Below are 26355 nucleotides of genomic sequence, written 5' to 3'. Positions count from 1 at the left end.
CAAGGCCACAGGCAGAGCTCACCCTTTCCCCTCTGCAGGGAGCCTCAGCAAGAGGCCCGGAGACCTGAAGCAGCCCCTCACCCATGGACACCATTAGCCAGCTTGATCCCCTCTGCACAGCCCAGAAAGAACACTGAGCAACAAGGCAGCATTTTTAAAATATTTTATTTATTATACAAACTATTTACAAAATCAGCTACTACAACCACAGGCTTCCAAATTTTGGCTGAACTCTGCCAGAAATTCAACAGAGGGAACTAGAATCTGACCTGTATCATCCACAGCTCCTGGTTTCTAAAAACATGCAACACGGTCTGCAGGTGCAGGCTGAAGCCAGACCCTCTGCACCTAAAAACAGCTTTGGGAAACGTGGAACCTGCTTGACATGGTACCAGGATCCTAAAGCCTTCTAGGGAAGTGCCTCTATCAAGTGGGAATAAATAGGGATAAAAAGAAAAGTAACAAGCCTGTGTCAGACAAAACATATGACCAGAGCACATCCCCGCTGCCAGTGGTAAGGGCAGCATAAAAAGTGAACACACCTTTAAGGGTATAAAGCTAGAGACAAGTTTAGAAACATTGTGATGGATCCCAGGAACACGGGATCACCTAGGAGCCTGTGGAAACAATGGAGATGGGTTTAACTGACTAACAGCACCTGCACCCGTCACAGTTCTGACTGCGCTTGTGTTGAGAAGTTCCTTGGCTCTGTACAGCTACTGAGAAGTGTGGGGTGCTGGCTGTAATACAATAAGAAACTTTAAGGAGCTCTTTCCAGCAGAGGAAGACTGCCCAATGTCCAGCTCCTTCATCCTCAGAGTAAAGAAGTCCAGCTCAATAGAAGGGAGGATTCCTGAGGAAGATGTCATTGGCAAAGTTGGCCCATAACTACGAGTCTGGAGATGTTCTCACCAGGTGAGACTGCAAGACAGGGCTGCAACGTGGGAAGGGCACCAGGCTACACCTCCCAACAAACAGCAGTCAAGCCAAGCACCGCCACCTTTTTCTCAGTCTCTGGAGAAAACAGTCAAGTGGTGGTGCAGAGAACACAGAAGCCACACCTGTACTGACCATGGAAGCCATCCACAGTGTAAAAAACAGCACTGTGCTCTCCACCCAAAGGTTAGGACCCTACAAAACAGAGGCTGCACTAGAAAGGTGAGCACAGACACTACTGAAGTGACCTGTCAGAGTGCAGTGGTGGCACCTCTCAAGCTGGCGGTCTCCCAGCATCTCAGTGCCAGTGATGGAATGAATTCACAGGGCAAAGAAATCCCCCTGAGTAGTCTCAATGCTCAGCTGGCTGCTTTTTGGCACCAAAATGGCTTATATCTTTCTGTACAGAAGTAGCACACTCAGACCAAGAATTGCTAAGATGCTGCCTTAACAGAAACATTTTCTAAATGTAGAATGTTTCCCCCAAATTCCCAGTCAATTCAACTAAGCTACACTGGGAAAAGAATACACAGTTATCTTAAAAAATTCTTAGTGTGCAGAAGTCTGCCTGGATCAGCTTGAGGACAGAAGGGGGCTGAGGAGGATGAAGTGAATTTTTATCTAATATGGTGTTCTAAAGTTAGCTCAGGGGTGCCAGCCTGAGACTCTTTTCTGGAAGAAATCCAGCCATTCCATAATCCTGTGAAAGCTTACATCGCAAGCAGCAGCAATGCAGGTTTCTCACACTTGCCAGCATGCCTATGACTCCTGACCTGAACTAAGAAACTGCTGCGAACTTAAAGATCTTCATGAATTCTGCTTCACTGAAGAACCTATCAAGATTCCCAGACTCCCGTTCCCTTTATTTCCTTGGGAAGGGCTGGACGGACTGCCAGCTTGGCACACCCTAATCCTGCTGGTCTGCCCACTCCTCTCCCCACAAGCCAGCCAGTGGTGGGTGTGAGATACCATCCGTGCAGGCTGTTGAGTGATCGTCTGAGTGAAGTTCTAATTAACGTTTTGTGCTGGAAAGCCAGCAGCCCTGAACGGGGCAGCAGAAAAAGGAGAGCTCAAGAAAGAAGGTAGGTAGGACAGAAAGCCAGCTGCTCTCCAGGCACCAACAACCCCCTGCAAACTCTGCCTGAAACGCAGTAAAGAAAGAGAAGCCTCAGGCTGCTGCATGACAGAGGTAGAAGCCAAAACCCCGTGGTGTGCTTGGGAGGAGGTACCATGTTCTGCCCAGTACCATCACCCCAACAACAAACACAAGACCAGCGCACATCGTAGCTGCTTACTGACCTGTCACTGCTCCTACATCACATACATACCCTGAAGGTGAACGTGGGATAGGCATTGGTGTTCAGCATTGAGGGATCACAGTCATGCCCATACCCTCTCTCCTGAGGAAGGAAAAAGAAGGCAAGGGCATGGGACAGCTTCCTGTGCAACATCATTAATCAGAAACATTCAGTGGAGGAGAAACTCCTCTTCCAGTTCATTTGCAAAGGCTCATTACCAGCTGCTGCTGGAGAAGGACGCTTCAGCTGCTGGACCCTGGTGGAGGTAGTACAGAATCACTGTCAGGGCCAGCACTTGTGCTCTGATGAGACTGATCTCCCCTTTGGGTTGCTCCCTCCAGTGAGGGGTACCGCCCATTTTTCTCGGCAGCGCAGGTGACGGATAGCAGCATCCGGAGCAAGATGGAGAAGGAGAACCAGAAACCCGTCTGGGACAGGTGCTGGAAGGAGGGACAACCCTGCACCCTTCATGAGTGATGGAGTTAGATGAGCTGTTGGGGAGCATCACTGGGGGAGTTGAGCCAAGACGTGGGAAGTTACTAGGGCTTCCCGTGAACCAGGTTTCCAGCAGAGCTCCACACTGGTCTTCCCCCTTCTTCCCTGAGAGCTACAATCAAGGCAGCTCAGCACGTTGCTTGCACCTCCCTGCAACTTCTGCTCATGTACTTTTCTTCTCACAGATGGATGGGTGTACAGGGTGCAGGGAAATCCTGTGCAGTATTTCCTTGATGAGCACACCACACTCCTGCTGCTGTTTCACACTGAACCAAAGGGAGAATGAAGGAAAGGAAAAAGATGAGGTCTTGATGACATATTTGAGATACGGAAAGGCCACATGACATCTTCTGGATGACAAATTCCTTTACACGGAGTCTTTGCCCTGCCTTCATTACCCATGTGAAGGGAAGAACAAGTAATGGAGTGAACCTGGGTCTTGCCACAAAGAGCCAGGAGGCTGAACGGTCTCCTGGAAAGGGGAAAAAAAATCACAGCATGCCAAAGCCTTCACAACCCTCGCTGATAGCTAGCTGCAGCATCTTGTGCACTTCTTCGTAGGAGTCATAAGTAGGGAGGCACAGCTGGTTAAAACTGTAAGACAAAAGAAAAATCCCATTCAGGCTAGATCTGAAAGGGGACCATCCCCATCAGCTGATTTTAGACGGGTTAACACACATATCCCACACATTGCATGCTACACGCTGCTTGCCCACCACAGATAGCCAGTGTCATTCCCAAAGCATTCCCAAATGCAGAAAATCTTACTCCTCCAGGACACTTACCAAGTGTGGGCTGTTGGCAAAGTACTGTGAGTTGGAGCCGCAATGATCTGAAAAGATGGAGAGAGTGCAGCAAACCCTCCCGGGGGCAGTTGGGATGAACCAGTTGTGAACTGCAACAGCCTGGCCAGCTCCTCCTGTGTGAAACTGGAGACCACAGTCCAAAACCACCTCATGACCTGTTAGGCAACAGTAAAAGTAAGGTCAGCAATTCAATATATATAACATAAATATATATAAAATACATAAAATACGAGCAGGTCACAAGCAGATGAGTCAATTGATCTTGCAAGCTAATGCTTTACTTACAGTCACAATTTGCTGTTTCACCAGGTGTGACAGAGACAAGGATTACATAGTTTCTTCTTAAAAGATGTCTCACACCACTACTTCCCCACCAAGTCCTTTCCCTTGAAATACTTCTGCTCTCTCCAAAGATTTTATTTGTTTTTAGAAATACCTGTATAGACAACCAGGTAGGTTTACAATGGAGAAGCTCATTTGCTTCTTGCACTATGCTAATCTTTTGCTTTTCCACATCCTCTGATACTTTTGCAGGAAGGTGGAGCCATCCCAGTGTTTACAGCTAGAACGTAGTACTCCCAATCTCTCTTCAGCCTGGGTGTTTTGGCAGTTTCCTTTATTTTTCTAAATGAAGCTGCTTCCATTCCCATACTCCTCCCACCGGGAAAGGCAGGGAGGGATGGGAACAATTACAAGGCACAAATTTAGGCTACTACATCAGTAGTCTTTACCACAGCACTGAACTCCAAACGCTCCATGTGGGCTGCAATCATGATCTTAAAGCATCCCTTAGAGATAAGTACACTATCATGAAAGTCTTCACTAGCAATAATTCCCACCATTTCTTCTTGATGTCCTGCTGTACTGCATTTAATTAGGGCTTTGTTGGCTCTTCTTAAAAAGAACGTGGCTGCTGGATTTTTCCTGCCTCCAACTGATTAAGAATCTCTACTCAGCAAGGCTGAAGGTTAACACTCTGGGGGAATGTTATTTCATAATGCTTGTAGTCATGCTCTTGACTCCCAGATCTCCCAGTTTGTCCTTCCGTAAGCCTGATTTCCAACCAAGAAAGCTGTTCCCAGTTTAAGTTGCCTGCTTCTGTAGTTGGGCTAATTGCTGACAGCAAACAGGAGGGAGAAAGCTTTTCACCTACCTTCTCACGGAAGTGCCAAGATCCTCCTACCACTACAGCATGTGCCTTGAAGTCACAGACACTGATATCTCCAGTACCACACATAAGCAACTGAAAGATGAGAGACTGCAGTCAGATAGACAGAAGACCAGAAAACAAAAACACAGCTACTGTCCAAATTATAAATGCTTAAAATGCTTAGAAAAGAAATATTTTGGCTTTATTCCAGATCCAAAAGCTCTTCATTTGTCAGAGAGGAGGGGAAATAAGGGTAGAGATGCTTAGGAAGCCACCAATTACCTCAAGTTCATTTTCATCAAAAATAGCCAGCAGATTCTCAGGAACTAATTCATTAAGACCTAGAAGAAAAGAAGAGAGAAGAGCAAGCAAGTGCTAGCCCCTAGGACATAAAGGCAGAAAAGAGAGGGAAGCAGAGAGCATGTTACCTTTCAGGAAGTGATCTACCTCCTCCCTAACCTGATTGGCCAGCCTGTACTGTGCAAGCAGATTCAGGTAAAAAATTTTATTTTCATTGGTAACTGGTACTTGAGCTCCTCCTGTCACCAGTTCAACCACCTGAAAACAGGAGAACATTTGACATGAGTGTGACCAGCAGCATTCCTCAAACCTGAACTTCCACAAAAAATAAATCCTCCTTGCTACCACCTACAGTAAGCTCAGTTTTCTGGAGTACACAATTCTCAGCCCCCCCGGTACAGGTAGAAGGGGTTAAATTGTCCCATCTTTAGGAACTGCCTCCTCACCTTCTCCAGCTGTCCTGTTTTACTATACTTCTCTTCAGCGAAGACTAGATCCATCTCACTCACATCATTGTTCAGTATGAAACAAACTTTTGATTTATAGAATTCTGGGTCATCTGTTTCAAAATACTGAGTGGGGAAAAAAAAAAGAAGGAAGGAATGTTGGAAAGAAGAGGCAGGGGAAAAATTACATACGTTGCTAGTGAGGACTTTGATTATTTTTCAACCACACTGATATTAATCCTTTCCCCAGACCAAGTCTTCATACAATGCTGGGAAGCTTTACCTTGTAATGCATACGGAGCCCTATGATCTGAGCCAGGAAGGATCTCGTGAAGCGAGCTCGCACCAGCTGTTTGTAAGCACCTCCCAGGGATGACTCATAAAGACACTTTCCTACCAGGCGGCCTGCGAATTCATACAGTTTGAGTCGTACGCACGTGGGACGCACTGGATTTGGATGCACCTGTAAAGAGAAAACAAAACGAAATACCTGAGTACCAGACAAGGCTAGCACAAACAGTAGGTATGGGACCACTTCAAGCTGCATTTCTCAGGTGTCCAAAGAACTTCAGGGTAATATCCCCAGAGCCAAGCAATAGAATGAAATGCCTGAGCCTGCCTATGAAGAATACAAAGTGGTTCACATCCACAGGTCAGAGGCTGTGTGAGAGCAGAAATGGATTCTGAAACATTCAGACCTAACAAAACCTCTAGACACACTGATGCCACCTCCTCTTCTCCAGAAATCCAGCCTTCCCTGCTGACTGGTATGGTGGTAAAACTATTGATACTTATTGATACCAGACTTGAGAGGTCTGTCTAAGAAGTTTATCCTAACTAAAAGAACATTCCTTTTGACTAAAGCTAGCAGCCTCTGATCATTTTCAACCACCCACTTCTGAGCTAAGACAATACTGGATGTGCCACTCCTACAGGCTCCACCAGGAGCCATCTCTCCATATTGTCACTGATTCACTGCTCAATTCCTTCTTCCATCCCTCACAGGACTGAGTACTTGGCCTTGTTAGCTGTCCAAATGTTCTCTCACTATGACCATAGTAGTTAAAAGCTTCTGTCTGACCTGTCTTAAAAATGTACTTGAATTATTACACACTTGGAGTCCTTATGTTCACTGGCACTGGCAACCCTCAGCTGTTCCTCCAACCAGTTCTTTTGCATTTCAATGGATTAAGATCATTCAGCAAAGCTTTGAGAAAGGCAATGGAAGTGACTGGGCAGGCCTCCTATAAATGCATCAGGTTGCTCACTTCTCAACTTAGCAGCAGTATCATTTAGCCAGCAGTATGCCAATGTACAGAGTTTTGATTTGACTATTCAACACAGGAAACTGCAGACTCACCAAGGCCTGGTTGTTATCACTAAAGCGGGTGAAGAGTTGACTGGAGGTATCAAATAATGCCTTACAGATGAGCTCAAACCACTCTCTGCGTGGTCCTCCCCAGTCCAAAGCTACAAGATAAAACAAGTTAGTCATTCAGGGGTCATCAATTCAAGAGTTTCGTGCATGCAGCACAGTATTACCTGAGATGAGAGCTCATCTCAATGAAGAGCTCTGTAGCAAAAAGAAAGCAGTAGACAGGGACACCAGAACACTATGTTCTGCTCCCAAACAGAGTCCTGATAGACACATTTTTACTTCTTTAGGGAGCTTCAGGTCCCTATGTAGGGTAGGGATAGACAGCACCAGAAGGATAATTCACTAACTTCTGTGAGAAAGTGAGAGCTGGAAAGCCATAAAGGACAGACATGCTACAAGAAAACAGAATTTCAGACTAAGAACTCCACTGTCATTCCCTTCACTTCCTCCTCAAATGAGTTCACAGGATAACTCACCTTCTTCATCTTGAAAAATCACTTCGAAGTTTTTGCTCCAGTCAGAAACAGAAAAATTTCGCGTTGCTTTAAAAGACTGAAAAGAAGAAAAAAGTAAAATAGCAACAGCTGTTACTGCTTGGCATCCTGCAACCAATACGAAATCCTGCTCATGTGGACGGGCAATTTAAGCAACACAGTACACAGGAAACACAATCTAGTACTCTAAAGTATAAAACTGAGAATTAGGAACTGCTAAGGTCTAATTCTTAATTGTCGAAAGCCATAGAAGCCAATTCGTCATTTTCTATTAAGAGAAGCAGAGAAGCATTATGCACATAAATACAACTCATCTCAGAACCAGTATGAGGTTTAACAATAGTCGTAGCACAACCCAGATATATCCCTCTCAAGGCTGCAGTATTGTTTGAAGTATTAAAATGCCTGTGGGTAGGAGCAATTTCTGTAAAGCACTTTCAGCCCACGAGTCAGATTTAAAAAAGGAACCTTTCAGAGAGCATTAGAAAAATAGCTTGAAGGGTTCACTGAGTTCATACTTAAAGCAAGTCACGAAGCAAAAAAGTAACAGTCTTCCAAGCGTCAAGAACTTCCTTTGTCCCGATTCTGGATTCCAATTAAAGAAAAAAAAACGCTACACAGCTGTCCTCAATCATACAGTTAGCTTTGGCTTAGTTCATCTTCAAATAGATTAGAGCATCATGCTAGTCACTGCTTTGGGCTAAACACACTGGTCACATTTTTTGTGCCTGTCAACCTTGTACATTAAAGCTTACATTTATTATTATGGCACTGAATTTGTTTTGTCTTACTAGGCTGTAACACCACTGCTAATGACAGTGCAGGAATTTCCAAAATAGCACGAAAAATAGTCATGGAAATACTGTTAGAAATGAAGTCATTTTCTATCAAGCTATTAACTGAAACTTAATCTTGTAAACACTGCAAGCTTGTACGTGCAGAAAATATTCCAAAACACAGATTTACTGAGTGTAAATCAAGGGAAATCCCAGCCAGTCCTGCTTTCCCCAGAAATGTTTTTCCATCTTTATAACATTTCTGTTAGGAGACACATGTGGAAACAATAAGTCAGGATAACTGCCTGCTCTGTGTACACAGTATTTAGAATGTCAGTTAAGCACTGTATTATATGAATGTATCAGTTCAGGTCAGGTTCAGTGAAGACTCGACACAAGGACTCTACAGAGTATTTTATTGTCACACTGAACCAACTACTATCAATGCAATAGTTCCATGTGTGCAGCTAAGTAATACCTGACATGAGAGCTCATCTCACTGAACAGCTCCGTAGCAGAAAAACAGTAGGCAAGGACTCAGGAACTCCGGCTTCTGTCCTCAACTCTAGTCCAGATAAACTGCCCCTCTGAGCCTCAGGTCCCAGTGTAAAATGAGGACAGAATAGTACCAGCAGAATTCCTACATTTACAGGCTATGCAAGCATTTACCCTAGACATCTCTCAGGGCCTGCTTTACTCTGACAAGTTCCTTAAAAAAAATAAATTATCAGAGCTGAAGTTTCCCCATTACTTAAGAAATTGACCTCATCTTACTGGGCACTGAGGAGGAACATAGCATCCCACTTGTTACCAAACCTGAACACAAATGAGCTACCTTAAGACTTCCTTCTTTTTCCAGTGTCCAGCTGCCTAATGGCATCTGCCTTGAGACAGAAGGACTAATCATTTTTAACCTGGTTGCCCTGGCACATATAAGTTTGGGTTTCTTTAGGTACTGAGATGAAGACAAGGATGGAGAAAGCACTGGGTGTTAGCGAAGTGACCTATACACTCACCGACTCCAGCAGACAGTGACGGCTGACCTTCAGCGTGACCTTTGAATGAGGTCTTTTCATATGCACCTGACGCAGCTCTCGCTGAAAGAAGTTCACTTTGTCCTGGAAGGTCTCTGAGCCTCCTGTGAAGAATGACAATTTGTGTCAGGCCTGAACTGCCAACACTTCAAACATCTAGAAGGCATTCCTAAACCTAACCGTACAGGTCAGCTTTACAGTCCAAGGCTGAATTTGTTACAGCAACACCTGGGACAGAACTCTAAAGGCAGTTTGCAGTTATTCTCGATGACACTCAAATACTTACAGGCGTACTTTTAAAGAGCATGACAGAAAAGCCAAACATCAACAGCTGAACGTGATGAAATACATTCCCTGGAAGCACCACCGGTAACAGAAGGTGAGACTCCAGGAATCAGGAGTTCCCATCACAAGTCGTTCAGTGCTCACAGTCTTCATTCCCAAGCAAAACTAGCAGACAAGCGCTAACTTCTCAACTATTTTACCCCCCCCCCCAGCCCTTTACCTATATTTTTATGGAGAGAGCGAATAAAAGTGGCTGCCAAGATGTTCCTCTCCTTGCAGCTGAGCTCCACAGGGGGTTGGATCCCATCATCCACCACCAGTGTCAGTAGTTTGTGCACAGGGTCAGGACCAAGGTATGAAAACTAGCAGCAAAAAGATGCAAGAAAGGGTTTAATACATCACGTAAAAGGCACAACGCGTACAGCAGACAGAGCAAGACCACCTGCGCTCTCAGACTCTCTCTGCTCACCCATGCAGACACAGTTAACAGGAACACTACTGGACTAGTTAACAGGAACACTACTAGAAGCATCTGGACTCCAGTTGGGAGGCTGCTTCAAACCTCATTCCCTAGCCTACAGGCTTCACTGGACACAGTCACAGCATTTTAGCATGGTTATGAAGAAAACAAACAACAGAAATGCAAAACGAATCAAGATTTTTGCCCAGAACTGGGACAAAAAGCAGAAAGGAATAAGACAACTGGCTCCTCCTCATAAATATTAGCTGAATTTAGGCACTGTTACAGCATTCCAGAATCTGAATTTTATGCAACAAAATGTGCTCTGTGGATGGAAGCCCTTCTCTCCAAAGGGAAAACAAAAACAGACAGACTCTCAGTTACCGGGACCACCTCTTGTGGAAAGAGACTCACCTTTGTGCCAGGACATACTCTAAAGGTGAAAAGGCGCCATGGAATGATCTTCAGGTAGAATTCTTTCACTGAGAATTGCTGAGTAACCACAAGAAGAAGAAAATGTTAAAGGTCACACATCCATTAAGGGTATTCCCTGAAACACTTGAGGCACAGGACAAACATGGAAGTTAGACTTCCCTCTAACCCCAGGGACAGGTTTTGGAAAAGTTTGGTGACATCTTCCTCTGGTATAATATATAAAAAACCCTTAAAGTTGGCAACAGCATGCAGAACTAAGCAACTTGTTAGTAAGACTGTACCACGCACACATGACGCATGTGGAATACTAGCAAGATACAGGTTATACAGCAGCAAGCCACTGTGCTCAGTAGAACATCACCAGTCTAATTGGAGGGTAAAAATTAAGTACACTTGAGAGGCTGAATTCAGGACAAGATTCTAATGCACTGGCAAAAACATTCTGGAAAAAGTCAGATTCTCTCTACCAGAACTCTTGCTATTACTTCCTTAATCCCTTAATTTTCACAACCAACTCAAACAATTTTCAGAAAGCACTTGTAATTGCTAAATCCAGGAGATCCGGAGAAGTTTCTTTTAGAGTGTATTTTTGCCAGAACAAATGGCTACTAATTGTGGAACCGTTGCCTTCTGGAGAGCAAGCTAAGATGAAATTTTAGCATCTTTAGAGAAAACACAAGACTAATTTTCTGCACAAGTCTGTTCTAGCTGCAATGACTGGAAAAAATGTTGAGTGGCATTTCTCCACTGAGCAATTATGAGCAGAAACACCTTAAATAACAGCATAGTAACAGTTAGCTATTGCACAGGACAGATGCTCTAGGTATATAGAGAGAGATCCAGGGAAACAATTATGCAAACATCAGAAACACATTAATAACTTTGTCATCTAAAGGGAACCTGCAATAGTACCCGCTTCTGGGGATCTTCTTTACCAAGTAATGCAACAGAAAAGACTACAAAATTCCAGAATGACCCTACAAGGATGAAAGAATGCTGACCTCATGAGAACCCAGCAACTCAAAGTCAGTTCTCAGTGTTGAATGCTGCAGAGATCTAGAAATCTCTAGCAACATCCTCCATCCTACAACTGTTTCATAATCCTCTCTCTTTGTCAGGAAAAGAATTTCTGGATTAGCCTTTTATCACATTTTCCAGAATGCATTCAGATTAATAGATCAACAAAGTGAATTTATTAGTAGGATTTACTGGAATTTTCTTTCTAGTTTCCCTGAATATTCAGAGACAATAAGAAGGGGTAATTGTTTCTGCTAAAATTCTTATTACAACAAAATCTTCAGCTTCCCTCGACTTGCTTGAATCATGTTCCTTCTACTTATACATCCACCCTTCATACTCTGACCACTTTTTTATTTTATTTTCCCTGCAACATTCAAGAAGTAGGAAAGACAAATCCATAAAATCCAATAAGTGTCTTCCTCTAAGTTCAGGTCTGGAGGTATCAAAAACTGAGAAAGGGAATTGCTACTCTGACCTGACCAGAGTAAAGGAAAAGCAAAAAGGAAGTCTATTGAATAATCAGTGACAAGATTCCTAATAGGCTTGAATGAGACCTAGAAAAACACTGTTTCCTAAAGCTTCGAGGAGCATTTTAATATTAATCTGTTTGCTGTCTACCCACAGGCAAAACTTTTTTAGCCAAATTTGAGGCATGTAAATCGGGAGCCAACGCACAGGGTACAAATAAGCTCTTCAGTTGTTGTGTTCCTTGAACATGCACTCAGGATTGGTACTTTTGTGGTCTTACCTTAGGAGACACATAGCAATACACTTTTTTAGGTTTCTTCACTTTCTCGGGAGTTTGGCTGTCAGAGGGAGAATCTTCATCTTCATCCTCGGTTGCGGTAGAAGGACGGCGCTGGGAGGAGCTCAGGTGTGTTGGTGGAAGGTGCCACTGAGTGTTGGTGTAACTAGAAGCTTCATAAAGGTAGGCTTCAAAGTAAATGCTGACACCTGAGGTGGACACGTTGCGTTCTACAATATTCTTTTCATTCTCTGAAGGAAATGGATAAGAGTTGTGCAAATCTTAATGCAGCCCAGAACCAAGAAGTAAAGAATCCACAGAACACAACAAACTAGTAAATTATGATTTAAAAAACCAGAAGGCTACACATCCAGGGGAAAACCTGGTGAAGTGAAACTCTGATAAAGAGAACACAGGAGTGGTATGCAAAGATTACAAGGTAGCAGTTTGTCTGTCTTGGCTTCAGATGACTAGTTTAAAAAACAAAACAAAACAAAAACAACAACAAAAAAGCACATAGGTTTCATATGGTGATCTTCATCCATACAGCTCAATATACAATACACTGCTAGCTCACTTTCTGTATGGCTCAGATGCCAAGGACTAGCAAGCAGCACAAACTGCCTGATTTCAGAGGTAACCCCCGCCCCGAGATAGGTATCAAGGCATGCGTGGTTTTATCTGATGAGGGAGCAGAACATAAGCCTTCAGAGATCTCCCTTGTCAGCAACAAATTAATTTAGCATTTTAAAATGTATAGGCATTCCTTGAGTGATTAAGCATGGCTGGCCTGCAGAGATGCTACATTCAGCTCTGCTACACCAACGTGTGTAGCAACCTGCAAGAGAACACTCAGAGAATGAATACTGAGCAGCTCTGGACTCACCACTTAGAACAATGATGTCAAAATCACCATTGCTTATGGGCTGGTTCTGGTAGGAGATGCAGGCATGGAAACATCCCCTACAGTGCAATGTGAGTCGGAAGAACACTTGGCAAGTCTGCCGGTTGGACACCACAGACTTCTCAAACACAACGTCAGAGTTCTCTTCTTCTTGAGGACCCAGCTAAACAGAAAATACACAATAAAGAGGGCAATTCTCTCAGCTCACCCAGAAGCAATCAGCCAGGGATGGGGCTACACTCACCTCATGGATGGAGAGGCTGTAATTGTGCTCATCTATCAGGGACACGGAATTGCTGGTGGGATTGTCATACTCATCTCTGGGAACTATCTGTAGGGTGTGCTGCTGTCCACAGGTCAGCACCAGAGTGGAGAAATGGCAAACAATTTTGGTTTTGGAGGGAACCACCATCCCTGAAGTAGACAACAACAGTTTAGAGTCAGAGTTCCAAGTACAGCTACAAAGAACAAAGGAAAAGCAACTAGGGGCACAATCCCCTTGAAAATGGATAAAAAAAACTCCACATATTCTATGCCTTGGCATTCAAAAAATCAACATATCTGAGCACTAGAATGCACAGCTTGGTGTACCAGGGTCACCTTGGGTCAGAATCTCAATACTGATAAAGCAAGCCCAATTACCAGCCCTCTAAAGTAAATCCTGTCCTCCATTCTAACCTTCAGCTCTAGAACTTGCTTTCACTGCAAACACAAAGGACAAGCCAGCTGACATCCAAGAAAACCTGCAAATTCAGTTTATCAAACAAACTTTAGCCTGAAGAATACCCAAATTAAATCTGAGCTCCCCCTTTCTGAAGGGGTACCTTAGCAAGCTTTATATCTATTCACAATGCAATTTAATGGAGGTACCTTCAGTGAAAATGTGTCTGAAACATAAAAGATGCTGATGGGGGTCAAAAAGCAAAAGTAGAAGGAAAAAATTAAAAAGGATAAAAAGGAAATCTTTTTAAAGAAGCGTATGCTCAAAGGTAGCAACTGTTCCAGAAGCTTAAAGGAATAGAGTGGGGTATTCAAGCAAGGAAAGGAATCAAATCAAGACAGCATTTCCAGTTCAGGTTACTTTCACAAAAGGCATTCTCTGAGTACTAGATGGATCACGAAGAAATTATTACAAAACTGAGAACATGCCACAAATAGTTAGGGAGTTTAAGAAGCACTAATGACTTATTCTGTAAGGCAGCTTCTATTTTGTCACGTACTGGTTGTCACAAGTATGCTTTAATCTCAGGTTATTGCTGAGATTTACATGTGGCAAGAAGATAGCAGTGAAGGGTAACCCTTTCCCTGTCACGTATCTATTTTATTTGGAAATATGTACACCTAACTGCCTCCAATATTTCCATATCTACTTCTTGAATCATTACAGGGCCACCTAGACCTTACCTGGCTGAAACACCTTGTAGTAGGGGCTGTAGGCCACATTCAAGCCACCAAGTTTTATGGAGATCTCGTATCTCCCAGCCCTGCGCACAGTGAAGGCCACTTTCACCACGTTGGAATTAGGCTCCTGAAGAACTTCCTGGGTTACAGGAATATCAATTGCTAGCTCCACATGGCAGATGTGAACTCGCAGCCCCAGAGGCCGGTGAGCTGGGAAAGGCTGCCCGTTTTTATAGAATAACTGCATGGGAAATGGAGAAATCCATGTCAGCAAAAATACACAGTGCACAGAAAGCAAGTCACCTTGCAACAAAGGGACAACAAGGGCAAGACCCCTAGCTCAGCATAGGAATAGAAACAGCCAGCTCTGTCACACAGGCTATGTTCTCCGGAACCAACAGGACACAAGGGGGCATTGAACAACCTCATTCTCTTTCTTTTTTTTTACCAGGGTTCAAATGAATGACTCAAAAAGAAAATGCCTCCAGGCGTTTCTTCTCTGCACTGTTAGTGTGTATCAGAAGAGAAAACAAGAGAACACACTGCCCAAAGAAAAAAAAAAAACAAAGCCATGTCCTTTCAGAGAAACAAGTCTGTCTTGTCCATTTGTGCCCAGCTAAGCTCTGTAGAAGCTCTCACTGAGTTATTACAGAAAACAACATGTTGAAGATGCTGACCTTAAGGAGCTTCTTACCATGCTGATAAAAAGCATCAGCATGAAAAAAAAAACTTGTTAGACACAATCGGTCAGCTCAATCACAAGTTATCCAGCTGACAGTTTTGGCACACCTTAACCAGTACTTTCTTGCATTAAAAGAATTACATCTTGAAATCCTAAGTGCGCAGCTCTTGAAAACAAGAGCTTGCAGCCTGCGGGGTAAATCCTTCCTGCCATCAGCAGAAAGATACCATTGTTCCCTGCTACTAAACAGTGGGGGGATACAGAGCCTGAAGGAGTATGTGTATTGACTGACAGGGAGAGGAACCAGTGCGTGCAACAGCTACTGCTGATGAATTAGGGACTAAGCAAACAGGAGACGAGAATGATGTGCACAGGCAGATTTCTGGAGCTGCCATGAGTGAGAGTCAGTGAGGTGAAGGGGGTAAATTTAAATAGCAGGAACAGAACAAGTCCATTTCTTTTCAGCTCTTTTTCACTGCCCGTCCTGGCGTTAGAACTGCTCCTCAAACACCAAAAGCAGAAGGGTTTTCTCACCTCCCCAAGAGGGATGGGTACGGCAACATAGCTGAACCTTTCTTCTTACTTTGACACCCTTCTGAGTGGGGAAGGTGGGGCAGAAAGCACACGAGCCCAACAAAGCCTGCTCAAACTTTCTCCACAGAGTTCCAAACCCCCAGTGTTCAGGCCCCTCACCAATCTCATTTGTATACTTGTTCCATTCCCCCAAATTTGGCCTTTTGGGACTGAGGGGAGCAGAAGACATGAACAGACAGCTTTCCTACTCTTAAGTTACATCCAGCTTGTTTCTCCCCTGTCCCCCACCCTCAAAAATAAACTGAAGAGCCCACCTCTAACTCAGACCTCTGTCCCTGCCCCCAAAGGTATGTGGAAACAGAAATATTCCCTTACGTGCACTCGGAAGGCCATGCTATGGCCCACCTCGTGGGGGTCCTTCCAATCCCAGGAGATTTTGCAGGACCGGGGATCCAGGTAGTTGCCTCGCACGTAGTCATAAATAGTTCGCTCCCCTCGGCGTTCCCGGTCCTCATGCTGAAGGAAGCTGACTATACGTGCGGCAAGCTCAAAGAGGAACTTAATGGTGAAGAAGAAGGCTACCACAAATACTGTGATCCCACCTGCAGCAAGGAGAGAAGAGAGGGTGGTTGCACTAGGACGTCTGAGTCTGGCATTGAGGTCCCATCTTCATCAGCCCAAGACGATGTCTTTTATTAATGACATTCTAGTCAACTGTGAATTAGATGTTTAAGGCAGAAGCTATTGTGCAAACATTTATGGCTTGTGTTATGCTAGAAGTTAGGTTAGAGAACAACAAGTCCCTTGAAACACTGCAAATGACTGCAGCTAGAGAAGAAATATGTAAAGGTGGTACCGAGTCTCAGCTATGGCCAGCAGATGCCCCAAAAGATGCCGTAAAGATTCCTTTACGGGAAACAGTCAGATAACCACACAACCCCTGCACATCACATTAAGACTGGATTAAGAAGCGTCATGGAGGCAACAACCCTGCACTAGTTCTCAAGAGAAAGAGTAAGGGAATGCCTTACAAGTGAGGTTGATGGAAGGACTTTGGGAACAAGAAGAATGGAGAAGGGGCAAGTCTGCCAGGTGGAAGGCACAATGCAGGGTGACAATAACTTCATGTTTGTTAGGTAGACTCTAAGCTAACGTGAAAGCCGGGGCTTTCAAGAAATTCCTCTAAGGCCTATGGAGAGGTCAGCAAATACAGTGGCAGCCTTTCCTTCACTTACCAATAATGTAAAACATCAGGTCCCTTCGGTGAGACACACAGCCGAGGATCACAGCTGCATCTAGAACACAAAATAGGCCAAGTCCAGTCCAATGACTCTTCCTCACACACATTGGCCTAAATTTAATCTATGATTCCTCAGACAAATACCTATAATCTATTTTCCTCTCCAACAACATCCCTAAGGCATTATTCCAAAAGACTGAAATACACAAACAGCACAGCATGCTACAAGGAACAGTTCTGTCACCATTACAAATTCAGGGATCTAAAAGGACAACATATTATCCTCAGAAACCAGTGACAGTGTACTCTGGGTACTGCAATAAGGGGCTACTTTTTGCAGGATCACCAATTTAAACAACATCTGAAAGCCACTCATCCAAACTCTCACACCTACAGGAAGCAAGTCACAAGTTTCTACACTACCATGAAAGCGCGTAACAGAGCCACCACCAAAAAGGACAGAAATTGACCCTCAATCAGCAACCTTAGAAAAAAGGGATGGAATAAAAGGGTTGTGGACAAGACCAACCCTATTTGTTCAGAACAAAGTCTTCCTAGGGTAGGGCTGATTTTTTTTTTGCACCCTACACCTCTAGTACAGAAAGTACAAATGCAACTGAAAAAAACAGTCCACCTGTATTTTTCTACTCACTTCTGCAAAGCGAACCTCTCAGCTGAAACTCTCACTGATCAACACGCTAGCTAAAACCTTGGTTTTGCACACTGTTAAGATGACAGCAATTTTTAGAGACCCCAATCTAGAATCAACTTCTCACCGGGGGGCTGCTAAACAAACATGTAGTAAAAAGACTACGCCCAGAACAACAACATGCTCTTCGGTTGGTAGGACATAGCTGGCAGATGGAACAAGCAGCAGCAGCAGCAATGAATGTGTGTGACAATCAGACAAACGATTTGGCATACACTGATGCATACAATATAGCTCACCATGTCACCAGTCAGTTAGTGAGAAGCTACTTTGTGCATTCAAACTGCCTTTCTTTTTTTTTAAACGAACACAAAAGGGGAGTTATTCATCGGTCATCTCAACAGCAGCAGAAATGGATGCTAGCATGCAGAAAGCTTAAATGAGGCATACACACACATCCTGCCACAATGGCCATCGCTTTCCAGCCCAACAAATCCCCTTTGCTGCCCTCCACGTACACTCCATCCCTCTGACTAAAGAGCAATCACGTACCTTTATACAACTGCCCATGTTCTAAAAACCAAAAAGAGGGTACCCATTCTTCAGCATCCTTTTTCTTTGTGCCCAACACTGGGGCAAGCATCAGCAAGAAGAGGCCATAGAGATGATTATCACAGAAAATGAAACTCCTGGAATTTGCATCACAGAATCACTGCTGAAAGGTGGGGACCTGAGCACAGCAATCTCTTCCTCTTTGCAAAAAAAAGGTTGTTCTGCAATGCTGCTCCTGGTAGCCTGTAGTTTGCTAGCTTCCCTGGAAAAGGAAGAAAGAGATGTAAGTTAAATAGATCTCTCCGCTGCTGAGGACAAATCTAGCAACTAGAAACACATGAGAGGTGCACTGCAAAAGTATAACCAGATGTCAAATCCAAAGAAGCAGTGCTGTGAAGATATCAAGGTCAATTAGGTGCTAGGCTTCAACATTCCTCCAGCCTCCATGTAACTATCTCAATTCATATGAAACCCTGAAACTGGCAAGCTCAATACTGGAAAAACAAACAAACAAATGAAAAACACCACCCTAACATGTCCCCGTAGGCTTCATTGAGCTCCTGGGTTTCCCAGAGCAGCCAGGAAGCTGTGTGCTATTCAAGAATAGCACTAAGGACCAGGTAGCACTTGAAGGCCAAAAAAATGCCACGAATGCCACAAAATGCCACATGTTATCACAACCCATTTTTTCCTGTGTCTAGAGCACTACTTACAGGCAAGCAGAAAGAGGAAAACAAGAAGAAAAAACTCTGAAAGCTCTTGGACCTTTGAGCAGATGAGATAGATTTTTGCCACCAGTGTTTTAAGCCTTCAGAAAACTGTTCAGCTCACAAGGCACTTCAATTTCAGCAGCACAACCCACGGAACTACAGTTTACTGTCAGTACTGAGATTTAAATAAAATCTAACAGCAAGAATTGATGCAGCCCACAGAAAAAACAGGACGTATGCCAGAAAAGAAGCCACAGAGCCTACACAGTTGGTATCTACTCATTCAGAACACAGATTATGTAAAGGAGTGAGAATGAAGCGGACCCAGGCTCACCACGGCAGCGCCCTGAAGAGTGTCACCTCCCGCAGGGATGCTAGCGACGTGCTCCTCCTGCCTGCCACTCCATGGCATCAGCTGCCGCTGCCTCCTTGCTCCCCGCTCACCTACCTTCCTCCTCCGATGTCTCATTGCTCTCCATCCCAACAATCATACAGAGCCACCTGCATATGCACACTTCCACTCGGGCTCTAAGCTTTCTAACTCATAGGAAAGCCGTCAAGTTTTCGATGGTGCTGCAGAAGAAGTCAGACTCTCGCTGTCTTTTCCTCCCCCTCGCCTCAGGGAAAGTCCCACCCACTCAGCTATTTTCTTCTTTCCTCTGGTTGAACGAACACGTTGCAGTCCCCAGGGGCACAAGTTCTTATTTCTCCTCTTAGAGGAAGCTCTAGGTTTATAAACTCTTATCTCTGTATATTTAGAATGACAGATTAGCAATTTCTTTGATATTTCAGTTCTTGCACAGTATATATATCCAAAGTGTCATTGAAACATACAGTCTTTAATGCTCACTTGTCTGTGCTACAAGCACCTGGCTGAACCTCTGCTCCTGCCTGGCTTGGCGGTGAAAGGTGCGCACCTCCTCCCTGCACAGCTGAGGAATTTCACAGAAACTTACCAAGGCTTTGCACTCTGTGAGATGTCCCAGCATCTTACAGCATCAGTCTCTTCAGATCACAAAAAAAGCATCAACACAGAACTGACACTGTGGGTTCACCTACTCAAACTATTTCTACCTCAACCCGTAACTCTTTCCCTTCTGAAAAAGCACGCTACAAGCGACAGCCTCTCTCAAGAGAGGAGGGAAGGACCTGCAATTTCAACTACAAGGGTTTCTGAAGTCAACTAAAGCCTCTTGGTCGGGGCTGCAGAATTTCAGAATAACCCCCTGCATCCAGCAAGCTGTCTCCTTTAATCAGCCCAGCAGCTTGTCCTTTTAATCATCTCGACGTGAAGCGATAGGCAAGGTGCCAAGTCAGGAGGCCAGCAGAGATGAAGAGGCTGTGGCACAACCAAGTTTCCTCAAGCATACACGCTGGCAGCAGCTTTAAGGATGCTCTTGCAGCTGGGAAACATTGGGTAAAGATCCTAGCCACTAGTAGCTGGTGTTCAAGATAGGCTGCCGCTCGCTTAGCAGAATGCAGATCCAAATTAAAATAGAATCTGTGCTAAGAACTGCCACAATCTGGGGAACTAACTCAGAAATGCTGCAACATAAGGTGCCATCCTAGCTGGGCTGAAAAACTGCTGAATTGACCTTACAGATCTTGATCCAAGGACACGGCAAGCAATGGTGTCCTGCCATCTGCAGGGAAAATGGGAATTTGTCAAGTTTCGTCTTGGTTTGTCTCAAGGAGAAACACTTGCACAATTAGGAGAGACAGCATGGAACCACAAGATAAACAATACTAGCGCCATTGCTTCTCTCGAGGCAGCAAGGAAAACAAGGCCAGTAACAGGAATAAATTTTGTTCGCTTTACTGTTTCTGCAAAGCCAAAGGAACACAAGGCAAATCTCCTGAAAGAAGCACCAGTGTGTTTGTACAGAGAAGGGAGCTATAACACAGTGATGGCACATTTATGGGGCTACAGCTACAGGGCCAGTTGGGAGCATGCTATAAAGGACAGATTTACTAAGCTCCTAAAAAATCTTCTATGCCTCTTGGAGTTTTCCTGGTGCACTGATAAATTTAACTCTTTTTCTTCTCTCCCTTGAGAAGCTCCAACATTAAGAAGAAAAATGGTTTAAAAACCTTTCTGTGGTTTGATACTACCTCAGAGAATTCAAGCTGAAAGCACTGTTTGCCTCTGAGCAGGACATCCTCTCCATCCGTGTGCGCAATGTCCACCACCACCAGCTTCTACATCTCATGCCACACACAAGGCAATTCTCCTTCGAGTGAAAAGACTTGGTATTTTCTCACATTAATGGAAGCGTGCACAAAAGAACAGAAATGCTGATGGGAACTTCCCTTTAAAACACACGCTCAGAAGACTGAGGAGTCAGCTCAAAAGGCACGGAGCAGACTCCAGTATCAGCCATCAAGGACAAAAGGTGCAATGACAAAGGTCCGTACAAGACAAACCTGCCGTTCTCTCTTCAGGGCTGGCACTTATCACACACGCATTTACACACAATCCCAATGAAACACTGGCAACAGAAAAATAAATAAATATGGGAAGCTTCTGCCAGCTGCCTGAGGGCTTTTCACCCCAACTGAGCAGTCGCTGGGGCGGCGCGTTCCTCCCCAAGCAGAGCAAGCCAGCTGGATGTCCCCCTTCCTCCTCCACCATGCCCTCCCCCTGAGCCCCCCAGGTCACCTAGCAGCGCCGGCAGAGCCCCACCAACCTCATTTCTCCACCCAGCAGTTAGGTCTGGTCCATTACCCGGACGGCAAGAGCGTGGTTTCCTCAATGAACTCCCTGCAGCCTCACTGCTGGAGCCTCAAGCACATTTCCACCAAGGAAGCTCTTCAGGAAGAAGCTTGCTCATGGGCTGCAGAGGCACTTTTTCTGACCCGCGCACCAGAACGGGCTGTGTCTGTCCGACACCGGCAGCTACAGGTCCTGGCTAACCCAGGAACGCGCACGAGGGAGATAAAAGCAGCGAGGCCCACCTCACCCTTCCCTGCACGGGGCCCTATAACCCAGGCACCAAAGACCAGCCCAAGGACTTTGAGAGCGTTCCCTGACACCTGCAGAGGAGATGTTAAGGGTCAGGTTAAAGCACTGCTGCTGCACCTAGGCTCCTTGTTTAGGGTGTCAGCTCAAACCTAAGCAGCACGGTGCCGACAGCTCGCCGCTTTCCCTGGAGGAGCTCTCGGCCGGCGGACGGCAAGCCCAGGCCACGCCGTGCCTCACCGCACCAGCCCGGGAGGGCGGCAGGAGCCCTCCGTAACCCCGGGCCGAGCGGAGGAGCACGGGGGGCACCCGGTGCGGGGCTCCCTTCCTCCCACCGCACCCCGGGGTGGCACCCACGGAGACGAGCCACGCGGCCCCGTTCCCCCAGCGCAGCACCCCGCCGGGCAGCACCCCCGGTGCCGCAGCCCCCGTCCCGCTGAGGCCCCGCCACCCCCGGGCAGCGCCGTTACCGAGGGCTCCGGCTCCGGTCCGGCTGCTCCCGGCGGCCTCCCCGGGAAGTGACGGCGGGGCCGGCCCTGCCCGGCGGGGCGGGACGCGGTGACGCTCGGCGGAGGCGCCGGAACTACCGGCGGTGGCGGCAGCATGGTGAGCGGGGACCGGGAGGGGGGGGGGGGGGGACCGGGGGCACCGGGGAGCCGCGCCCCGCTCACGGCGGCCGCGTCTCGTTGCAGGGGAAGCAGAAGAAGGCGCGGAAGTACGCGGTGATGAAGCGCATGATCAGCCTGCGGGACCAGCGCATGTGAGTGCCGGGACGGCGACGGGGACGGTCCCGGTGCCGCTGGGACCCCGGTCGGGCCCCTCCGGTGCCGCCGTCCCCCAGCGGTGCCCCTGCTTCTTTGCAGCAACGAGAAGGAGCGGGCGAAAGCCCCCGCCAAGAAGAAGAAGGAGGACCCGAGCGCCATCAAGGAGCGGGAGGTGTAAGTGCCTTCCTTCGCCCGCTACAGGCTGTAAGATTTCTCGTTCTCCTCGCTCACAGCTAACTGATGCGAATGCCTCGTCTTCCCCGCAGCCCCCAGCATCCGTCCTGTCTGTTCTTCCAGTACAACACGCAGCTCGGGCCTCCGTACCACATCCTGGTTGACACGAACTTCATCAACTTCTCCATCAAAGCCAAGCTGGACCTGGTGCAGTCCATGATGGACTGCCTCTACGCCAAGTGTGAGTGGCTGCCGCGCGTGGCGCTTCTGGACCCCGTAGTGCTGCAGTGCATTCAGGCCTCGCACCCCTGGCCGAGGACAATGGAAGTCTTGGAAAGCTACGTGCTATAATGAGCTCACGGAGCTCATTCTCAATGGCCTGTGGTAACTCTGGAACCGGCCTGTGGTAACCCCAGAACCGGCCTTGGTTTCAATCAGACAGTGGTCTTAAACGCTGATCTCAACAAAAGTAAAGCATTAGTTGGTTAAAAAATTTCTGTGGCATTGTCAGACTACTCCTCAGTGGTTTTACATTTCATCACTTCGCTTACCAGCTCTTAGCAGTTCAAAACTGTAAATATGTTACAGAGTTCCATGCCGGATAACTGTTCCAGGGCACGTGCTCAATGCTGTAGAGGTCTGTAAAGAAATACTGTTTTGTTCTAGTATAGACTTCTAATGCTGTCTTTTTTTGCATTTAGGTGTTCCATGTATCACGGATTGTGTAATGGCTGAAATTGAGAAGCTAGGACAGAGGTATCGTGTGGCATTAAGGTATGTGCAGGGTGTTCCTCTCTGTTTCTAGAACTTAGCATTTTGATATAAAGAAATGAAAAGGACTTGCCATGATGGTGCTGTTTTACTAGAAGGATTTTAGGTCTTGAACTGGGTTTTGTTTCTCTGGGTTTATGAGATCAGTATTACGGGTTCAGCGAGAGCTTAACATTGTGGGGATCCTGGAACCCGACTAACAAGTACTAAGAAATTCTTAGCCAGGAAAATTGCATGCTTTTTTTGCTCCTCATTTCAGTTGACTGAACTGTACCATTTGCTCCATACCTTAAGCCCTTGTTTTGAGTATAACATGCTGCATATCACAGAAAGAAGTACTTGTGTTCCTCTATATGGTATTACTGTACACTTCTACTGGTCTGATTGCCATGATGCTGAATGTACGTATCCCCACAGAATTGCCAAGGACCCTCGGTTTGAACGCTTGCCGTGTACGCACAAAGGAACTTATGCTGATGACTGCTTGGTACAAAGAGTCACTCAGGTACTCATGTTTCTGAAAATTCCTATACTGTATTAACACACCAAAAATCTTGAACCGTGCTAGTTACTGATGACTTAACTTTTATGCAGAGTAACTGTAAAGTCTTGTAAAGGGGCAGTTTCAGTCCTTAGCACGACTTTCTTTGGAGGAGTATCTAGTCTTCCCCAAGCATTCTTGTATAGAACAACATCAAGAAGCATCCAGGATGGGAAAGTTGTCTGCTGAAAAGGCTGGACAGCTTTTAAATGTTTCTCGGAATCTGTTTTGGTGAGCAGAAGGATGTTACGCCTATGGAATAACCAAGTCCTAGAAATGCCTCACTAGGCACTAGCCGCCCTCTTGTGTTTACTGAGCTAACTGAACTGAGGCTTTTGCTTGGCTTTGTCTATGTTTGCCATTTCACTAGTAATGAATCTGACTTGCCTCTTCTTTTCAGCACAAATGCTACATAGTGGCCACAGTGGATAAAGAGCTCAAGAGGAGAATACGAAAAATCCCAGGAGTGCCTATAATGTATATTTCCAGGCACAGGTAAGGGACCTCGGATGTCGATGCCAGGCACAATCATTGTCTGACAAGGACTCTGTTGCCATGTATTTCTCTCCTGCACTGTCTATAGCACAGGTTATACTAAAGGGCCTAGTGTTTGCACAAAAGTAGATGTATAGCTGCATGTGGGAAGAGACTGGTTGCAGACCCACTTTTATTGCAGCCTTCATGTTCACTTGCTTTTATCTGGAAAATTAGTTTCCTTGAGGCCAGGGTTTCCATAGTTCAGTTCCGCTTAGCAGCAGCAGCATCAAGGCTATCAGGCAAGTGCATTCTACAGATTTTTGAGGAAACGTTCCTGTTCCGCGTTCTATCTGGAAACTTTGCGTACCCTCCACTAAGAAACTGAATTTGCTTTTTAGCTAAAAATCAAACCAACTTGGAAAGACGCTAGTGCAGCAATTTCAAAGCAACAGATTTTTCCCATATGTGCAAGTACTGGCTTGCTTTAATATTTTTTTAAATATATATATACAATAGAAGCAGTGATCTACTGTAACAGCATTTGCTTAAGTTTGTTTGCTGTTCCTTCCAAAGTGTTTGTAAAGCCTAGACTAAGAGGACTTTACTCACATTCATTTGTCATATACAATGTTTTAATATTTCTTGTACATAATTACAGCACAGAAGTTTTATCTTGCGTAGAACCTATGCCAAATTGTTTCAAAGTAGGGTAGATATGTTTGGTAGCATGGTAGGGAGAAAAAATGGGATGTGGAGAGAAAACAAAGTCTTTAGAGATGGGAGAGACTGCGAGGCAGGTGTGCTAACAGTGGAGAGTCTGGTAATACTCAAAGAGCAGTATGTCAGAAATGTGGAGGCAAATTGCTATAAATATGTGGAGTTTAAACTGATCCGTAACTAGAATGTGATTAGGAGATTTTCCCTCAAAACATCTTTGCCCCTACTCATTTTGCCCTTGAATCTCAAGTCGAATGGAGAAAGTTTTGTTCCGCACAGTGGGTTTATTCTTAAAGGCTAAGGCAGATCTTACAAAAAACACCCTTTTCTTTTCCTTCCCTGGGGATGGTGACTTCTTGAGATGCCTGAGCTCTAAGGGATTTGAGGTTAAGTCTGGGGGTAATCTTATGAAGTCTTTACATTTTTCTCAGAAGTAATGTTTTTTCTCTCTGACGATCTGAGCTGCAGATAGAAATGGAACAAAGCTGTTTGCTGTTCAGTCTCCCTGTAAGCATTTTGCTGCACAGGGAGGGGAACAGTATGGAGCAGGTTGTCTTCATACATTTTCCCTCTTTCTTTTGCAGATATAATATTGAGAGGATGCCAGATGATTACGGAGCTCCTCGATTCTAATCTCTCCAGCCAAGCCATGAATGCCAGGACTCTGAGCCAGGATAAGGGTCCTTCTGTTCCCAACCCTCCTGCTTTCTTTTTTGCTGGGACCCTGCTCATAGGATTGTGGGTGATACTGGACTGACTTCATAGCCTTGATCTTCTAAGAAAAAGCTATTTGTAGGAGTCTTTTTTTATTCATCCTTGTTCTGACTGCACCTGATAACCTACAGCTGGGAAAATGATATGGGAACAAGAGGACTCTACGGCCAAGAATATGCCTAACTCCCTCTTCATTTTCATGTTGGGATTATTCAAAAAGGTGATTTCAGCATTCTGAAGTAAATATTGGTGATGGTCCAGTTATGACTGAGAATGGAACCGCAGAAGTATTAGAAGTTTCTTATTTCTCCATCTGCAGCAGCATGAGTATTTCCCTGAGAAACTCCCTCACATCTGTCCCACAAGGAAATTGGAACCTGCATTCTGAAGGAAAGCCGTCAAGTCTACACCAGTAGGCTGCCTTCTCTGGACCAGTGGTCTGAAAAATTTTAATTTTGGGTTGATGGGCTTTTATTCAACTGTATCTCAATACAATGAATGAAATCAA

The 26355-nt window shown here is 45.4% G+C and overlaps 2 protein-coding genes across 3 annotated transcripts; one reads left to right on the top strand and one right to left on the bottom strand.

Moving 5' to 3' along the window:
• Positions 1-148: 148 nt before the first annotated feature.
• AREL1 (apoptosis resistant E3 ubiquitin protein ligase 1) lies at positions 149-22285 on the bottom strand. 2 transcript variants are annotated; one of them, XM_040560153.1, is made up of 20 exons: positions 22160-22285; positions 18021-18282; positions 16815-16874; positions 15955-16181; positions 14367-14604; positions 13207-13376; positions 12945-13125; positions 12062-12309; positions 10273-10350; positions 9619-9760; positions 9096-9217; positions 7286-7361; positions 6792-6901; positions 5715-5894; positions 5432-5557; positions 5114-5243; positions 4968-5026; positions 4689-4778; positions 3515-3690; positions 149-3323 (listed from the first exon to the last, which is right to left on the bottom strand). In XM_040560153.1, the coding sequence occupies exons 2-20, from the start codon at positions 18109-18111 to the stop codon at positions 3221-3223; spliced, it is 2607 nt and encodes an 868-aa protein (XP_040416087.1). In that variant the 5' UTR covers positions 18112-18282; positions 22160-22285; the 3' UTR covers positions 149-3220. The 2 variants fall into 2 exon arrangements, with proteins under 2 accessions (XP_040416087.1, XP_040416088.1); XM_040560154.1 differs by lacking the exon at positions 16815-16874.
• On the top strand, positions 22222-26355 carry FCF1 (FCF1 rRNA-processing protein). The gene is made up of 8 exons (XM_040560155.1): positions 22222-22295; positions 22382-22449; positions 22553-22627; positions 22720-22868; positions 23329-23401; positions 23816-23903; positions 24340-24434; positions 25718-26355. Exons 1-8 carry the CDS (start codon positions 22293-22295, stop codon positions 25764-25766), a joined length of 600 nt encoding a protein of 199 aa, XP_040416089.1. The 5' UTR covers positions 22222-22292; the 3' UTR covers positions 25767-26355.

The sequence above is a fragment of the Cygnus olor genome, chromosome 5 (assembly GCF_009769625.2).
Source record: "Cygnus olor isolate bCygOlo1 chromosome 5, bCygOlo1.pri.v2, whole genome shotgun sequence".
Lineage (NCBI taxonomy): Eukaryota > Metazoa > Chordata > Aves > Anseriformes > Anatidae > Cygnus > Cygnus olor.
The sequence above is the reverse complement of the archived record's forward strand: the minus strand, read 5'-3'. Positions and strand labels throughout refer to the sequence as shown.